The sequence below is a fragment of the Buceros rhinoceros genome, unplaced genomic scaffold (genome assembly GCF_000710305.1).
Source record: "Buceros rhinoceros silvestris isolate BGI_N320 unplaced genomic scaffold, ASM71030v1 scaffold39668, whole genome shotgun sequence".
Taxonomy (NCBI): domain Eukaryota; kingdom Metazoa; phylum Chordata; class Aves; order Bucerotiformes; family Bucerotidae; genus Buceros; species Buceros rhinoceros.
In genome coordinates this window covers 10,409-16,694 of record NW_010428127.1, presented here as the reverse complement: position 1 = coordinate 16,694, position 6,286 = coordinate 10,409, and the positions used below count along the sequence as shown (strand labels likewise).

Here is a 6,286-nt window from a genome sequence, read left to right as displayed (position 1 = left end):
TGAATGAATGTGTCATCTCTTAAACATGATCGGAGGTTTAGGGTGGCTGAAAGAATTAAGATTGGACACCTTTAGTGTCAGAAAAATTAAAAGTAGTTAAACTTTCTTGTTAGCTAGATTCTTAGTTACGAAAGGTTCTTAGAGCTACAGATGCAGCTTGAAGCTTGCAAGAGCTTTGTGTGAATCATTTAAAGTGCTTCCTGCTCCTTCTGAGGTTGAGAAGCTGCAGAAGTTGCCAATCATCTTATTCTGGTTTGGCTGCAAAAAGAATGTATTATCAGGAATAATTAAAAATGGTATTGCTGCAGTAATAGGTTTGAGGCCTTGCTATACAATGGAGTCAAGCAGAACTTACGCATGTGCTGTATTTCATGGTGAACTTAAAAAATAAGTCTTATCAGTTGAAATTTTTTAAGGTAGTCTGGATGCTCTGTGTTCTTGAATAGATGGGATGCAATGACTGACTTCTGTTTTGTCAAAAAGCTTGCTTTTTACAACGGAAAAAATGGAACAATTGCTTTTAAAATGCACAACCTGTGGTGAAATGTAAACTGTATGCTCACTCCCATGAGTGCCTTTCTTAGCATGGCTTCAGTCTTTAGCATTCGCTTGGGATACATCTGTGCTGTGTGGTGGGGTGCTCCTGCTAGAGCTTACACTTCTCAAGCAGGCTATACAAGGGAGTGCGGCACCATGCAGAAGTACTTGATCACGTCTGAGTGGGATAGCCCTTAATGACAGCAACCCACAAAGAACCACTGTGCTGGAGCTTGAGGTGAGGAGCGTTTACAATATACTTGTTCAGGCTTCCCCCATCACCTGCACTCTCTGTCACAGCAGCCAAAATGCTAAATAAGTGTTCAGGGAGATAGTGTTAAGCTCTGCAATATGTGTGGTCACTTTTTTCTTATCGTCATGTGACCTTTCCTTTAATTTTTTTTCCCTCCTGCTTCCACAGACTCTTCCTTATTTGGTAGACCATGGAGAATCCGGTCCTATCCGATGTAATAGGTGCAAGGCTTACATGTGCCCTTTTATGCAATTCATTGAGGGTGGAAGGAGATTCCAGTGTTGTTTCTGCAGCTGTGTCACTGAGGGTAAGATTTCTTCTGGAAGCTGGTCTCTAGGCTCTGTTGGAGTGATCTTTGAACAAGATGCAAGCAAAAAGTCTTTATCGTGTTATGGTTGTTTATAATGTATACTGTGCTATAATGTGTGTTTAGTCTGGTAAAAATAAAATCATTATAAAACATGTTTGGTGCTCAGTTCTGAAATTGCATCCAAATTAAGTAGGTGCTTATGCACTGCAGTATTATTGTACCAAATTTTTAACGTGAGGTACTTGCAGCATGATGTGTGGTGGTTTGAAAAATTATTTATGCTGTTTTCTTAGGATATTTCAAACTTAGTTTTTTCTGTGACAGACTGAGATGTATGCCTAGTCAGTAGCATGTTAGGATTATTTTTTGCTCACAAAACCTGTTTAAACACTGCTTAGAGATGAGATTGCAGCTACATCTGATACAGCTGAATAGGAGTGCTCAATATATGCCAGTTAATATTAGTTGCTCTTCTAAATTAATATAAAACTTGCTTTCTTTTAAGCATAAGTTACTATGTTCATAGTATGACATCAATAGATTTGTTCTGAAGGCACAGTGGAATGTAAGGTACAATGAATCTTATGGTGATGTTTTGAGTTTCATTTGTGGTAGCATTGGTGGCTTTTGATGGACTGTTGGTTCTTATCAGCTCAGTTATGCTGTTCAAATGTTTGTACAAATCAAAACGGGAAGCTGATGGGGGTTAGAAATGGCCAACTTTAAAAAATGTTTTTGTCTGGTGATTTTCAGCCTGCATGCATTCTCTGTCCCTGCTCACTCAGCAGCTGCATGAATGGCTGGCTATACCTGTAACAACTGAGCAGGGGCAGGAAGGGGAGGGGTGCTCAGAGGCTGCTGCTGAAAGCAATATGGTAAAATACGAAGTAGTTGTACTTAATACTTGAGAACAATTCCTGTTTTTTCTCTGCAAAAACAATCAGATAATGAGCTTATACTGCATATATACTTGGAGAGAAGAGTAATAGGTGCTTATATATATAGTCTTAATGATATCACTTTGTTTTGTTTTGAACTGTTGAAACTTTGAAGTTTTAGGATAATTTAAAGGTGGTGAATACTGTCATTATAGATAATGTAATTTTATTCTCCCCTGGATCTCTATAAGCAGCTATAACTCAAATGTATTTTGTCACCCTAGCAGTTTTGCAGGAGGGACACTACCAGGTCATGGCAGTTCTTGGGAAACAAGGGAAATGCTTTCTCTGTTTTCGCAGCTGACTTTTGCACTCAAAAATTTAGCTTAACTCCCATTTTACTTTCTGATTGCTGGTACCAGCACGAAAGCGCTGGGTGCTAGACATGTGTTTACAATTCCAGTTCCTCCTCCTTAATGCTTTACAGTCCACTGCAAGAAGTACCCTTTCTGTCTGACAAAAGGATTATGGCAGAGCGCCTAGAAGGCTGTACTCTTATGTGGCATGGGAAGGGAAGGAAAAAACTAACCCATACAGCAAAATAAGGAGCTCAACCTTTTAGTAAGCCTAAACTGAGTCCATAATGTAGCCTTTGGTTTGACTCAAACTCTATTGTACGTCATTTGTTACTACTAATACAAGATTGTTTTATTTTTCCTTTGGACTGAGTCCTTCAGAAGAATCCTAAGAGCGTGTTGTAGTGACATTTCTGGATGAAACATAAAATAAGAATGTAAAGGAGATTCAAGAAGGGTACAACAGTGACTACACAGTGTGCCACCTAGTGCATAGGGCAAACTGGAAGCAGTTTGTCTGTATTTCCTGGCTTTAACAGTGCTTTTAAATTGCATTAGTATTTTTAGTAATACTTGCATGCTAGCACAGAGTGCTAACTAGCTTTCCTGGAGTTTTATTTGAAACAGCTGTTGTCATGTGAGCTCTCCAGTCAGTGCTTATCATGGACGTGTCACTGAATGTAATGATTGTTCCTTTCCCAGTGCCACCTCACTACTTCCAGCATTTGGATCATACTGGAAAGCGAGTAGACTTCTATGACCGACCTGAGTTATCACTGGGGTCTTACGAGTTTCTAGCAACGGTTGACTATTGCAAGGTACAGCAGTATGTGTTCATTACTGTATTTTGTTTTGTTTTTAAATAAAAAGCCTATTGTCCTAAAAGTAAGAATGACATGAATTGTCTAGGGCTGCTTTCTAGCTGGCAGAATTAATTAACAGCATTAATGCAAACTGCTTAATTGTGTAAAATAATGTGCTTGTCTCCTTACTGCCGAAAGTAGAGGAAGTCTTGCTCACACATGACATAAAATAATCTTATTACATCTGCCTCTGTCATTCTCTTCTGGAGCTACATAAGCAGCTATAGCTGCCGTTACCTTAGAAATTCTGCAGGAGGGACCCTCTTGCAGTAATCCTTGGGGCAGGAGGAGAATGTAGGAGAGATTCAAAAATACAATAGTTTGAATAGATTCAAACACACCATGCAATATGCCGCCTGCTGCCTAAGACAGGCTTTACCTATTGAACTTAAATTTCAAATACAGCCATAGTGGTTAAAACACAAGAATAGTGTGGAAATACACATTGTCAGAGCTGATTCACCTCTAAATGAAAGGTTTAAACAATAATTAGTCTCTAAGGAATAGGGAAAATATGTGCAGGGTATTTATCAAAGCAATTAATAGCTCTGCTGAAATAAATGCTGGGAATATAAATATCTGTGTGATGCAACTTTATACCAGTTATCTTCTGATGCCTCAGATGTAGTTCAAGTTAAGGGAAGAAACAAACATCTTGCTTCTAACAACTTAAGAAGCATTTTTAATTGAAATGAGATGTGATCTTCCCAGCTTTTTTGAAAGTTCTTCTGTTTTGCTTCTGTTCTGTGTGCTCCTTCCAGTATGACCTATAGACTTCAGAAAACTGTTGACTGAAGTAAGTTTTTCTTTCCCAAAGCAAACCTAATATTTAAGTAGAAGGAAGAGGCTGCAGTTCTCAGAGAGGAAGATCTTTTGCTTTATATTGATGAGATCACCTATAACAAGTCTTGTCAGATTCCAAAGTCTTGAGAACCGGAAGGAAATTTTCTTGTCTGCTTTCCCTATCTGACCTCGTCCTGTAAATGGATGAGTTAGTTATAACTAGCCTGTTCTTCACTGAGCAGTGGCAGAAGCAGTCTAGGGTATGTAATACTAGCCCATTTCAAGCAGTGTGTGTACGTGTCTGTTAGGCAGTGATGGGAGAATGATCTGAAGAAACAACTACTTCTCATGGTTAGAGAAGTACGTGAGAGCTATTAAAGCTTTGACCAGCATTCATTTGTTTGTGTTAGAGCTGTTACGTGTGCCATATTACATGGCCATAATGTGACTTCTTCCCTCTCTTCTACAGAATAACAAGTTTCCCAGTCCACCTGCTTTCATTTTCATGATTGATGTGTCTTACAACGCTGTCAAGAGTGGCTTAGTAAGGCTAATATGTGAAGAATTAAAGTCACTCCTAGATTACCTGCCCAGGTGGGTGTGTTGTGTACTGCTTTAGCCAGTCAAAAAGGGGAAACTGTCACTTTTTCCCTTTAAAAAAAATAGAAATTAAAAAACTATTTGATAATACAGTCAAGCTTTTCTTCAGAAAAATGCCAAGCAGAACATCTTACTGGATACCTTCCTAGGTGAAAATAAATTTTTCTTCCTCTCATTTTTCCTCTTATCCCTTATTTTGTCAGGCTCTGTGTAACAGTTTCACTATTATTTAGATGTGAAGGCAAGTATGTCTCTTACAGGGAAGGCAACATGGAAGAATCAGCCATTCGAGTAGGCTTTGTCACCTACAACAAAGTGTTACACTTCTATAACGTGAAGAGCTCACTTGCACAGCCACAAATGATGGTTGTCTCAGACGTGGCAGATATGTTTGTACCACTCCTTGATGGTTTTCTGGTGAATGTGAACGAGTCCAGGACAGTTATTGTCAGGTAACAAGAATTTGGTTTACAATGTGTGTGGTAAACCTCTTGTTTGGAAGATCCAAGTGTTGCATGGGTATTTTTCAGTTATTCACCTAGAAACCACTCCATGTATTTTAACTTCCGATAGTCTTTGAGATTAAGCTGGCAAAGTAGGATGGGAAAATTCATGCGATAAGGGTGTTTTTGGCTCGTCATCCAGCTTGGCAGAGAGTGTATATGTAAAGGGATTTAGTGCAGAAGGGCGTTTCTGGCAAAAACTAGAATGATGCAAAGTAGAAGTTGTGAGAATACTGAATCACTGTCTTTAAAGCATCTGCCCAAATAACTGTAAACTGAGACAACAGTGGTGTCTAATTTTGGTTTTGTGGAGAAAATTGAATGAGTAGGATAGAGAAGATGAAATCTAGAGGAAAAGAAAGAGAAATTAGCCAAGTTTTGGCAAGCTACTAAAGATGATACTTGAACTGTAATTAACTATGGTGTGTAGCTAACTGCATTTTGGGAACTAGACCAGGCACTGCAGCCTGTTTTGTCATGCGTTAACAAGCATAAATACAAAACTGTGGATTAAACCTATTAATCTTTGAATAGTACACAGGATGCTTTGCAAACAGAGGCCAGGTGTCACCCGTCTTTCATAGGAGTTTACTTACCAGTGTATATTGGAATATATCAAAAGCAGGAATACAGAAGAGCTATTGAATTAGGTATCAGTTGAGCGCTATAGAGCAAACAGAGAGGAGATGGATATGAGAGGCCAGTGAAGATTGACAAAGCATCAGGTTTTTTACAGATAAATATGAGGTGCCAAATAATGTAAAAATTATGCAAATTTACAGACATGTTAGGGACTTCTGTTTAAACCACCTTAGTCCCGTGGGTTATCAATTGCAACTGTGTGGCTTTTCCAGTTAAATGGAATCTTGAATTCCTCCTTTTTCTTGTTTTTTGCTAGTTTGCTGGATCAGATTCCAGAAATGTTTGCAGACACAAGAGAAACAGAAACTGTTTTTGCACCTGTGATTCAAGCAGGGCTGGAGGCGCTGAAGGTTAGTAAATGCATTGTCATAAAAAATTGTTTTCATTCTGAGTACTCTCAAGTTCATATTCTGCTAACATACACTAATAAGACACTTCTAAAGCTTTTCTTAAGTCTCCCTGTGGTACTTGTAGGGAGTACTTGGCTTATTCTCAGTTACCTGGCTGGGTTTTACATTGAATGGTTTACAGAACCTTCCCGACCCCCCCCCCCCACACAAA

At 38.9% G+C, this 6,286-nt stretch overlaps 1 protein-coding gene across 1 annotated transcript in view; it reads left to right on the top strand.

Annotated features, from left to right (window-relative positions):
• Window positions 1-958: 958 nt before the first annotated feature.
• SEC24C (SEC24 family member C) overlaps window positions 959-6,286 on the top strand; it is a gene marked incomplete at its 5' end in the record, with an annotated part of 12,110 nt that continues 6,782 nt past the window's right edge. Inside the window, 5 exons of the mRNA XM_010142160.1 lie at window positions 959-1,097; window positions 3,037-3,152; window positions 4,450-4,574; window positions 4,841-5,032; window positions 5,982-6,075. Of these exons, the coding sequence (XP_010140462.1) occupies window positions 959-1,097; window positions 3,037-3,152; window positions 4,450-4,574; window positions 4,841-5,032; window positions 5,982-6,075 (666 nt within the window). The remainder of the gene's footprint in view (window positions 1,098-3,036; window positions 3,153-4,449; window positions 4,575-4,840; window positions 5,033-5,981; window positions 6,076-6,286) is intronic.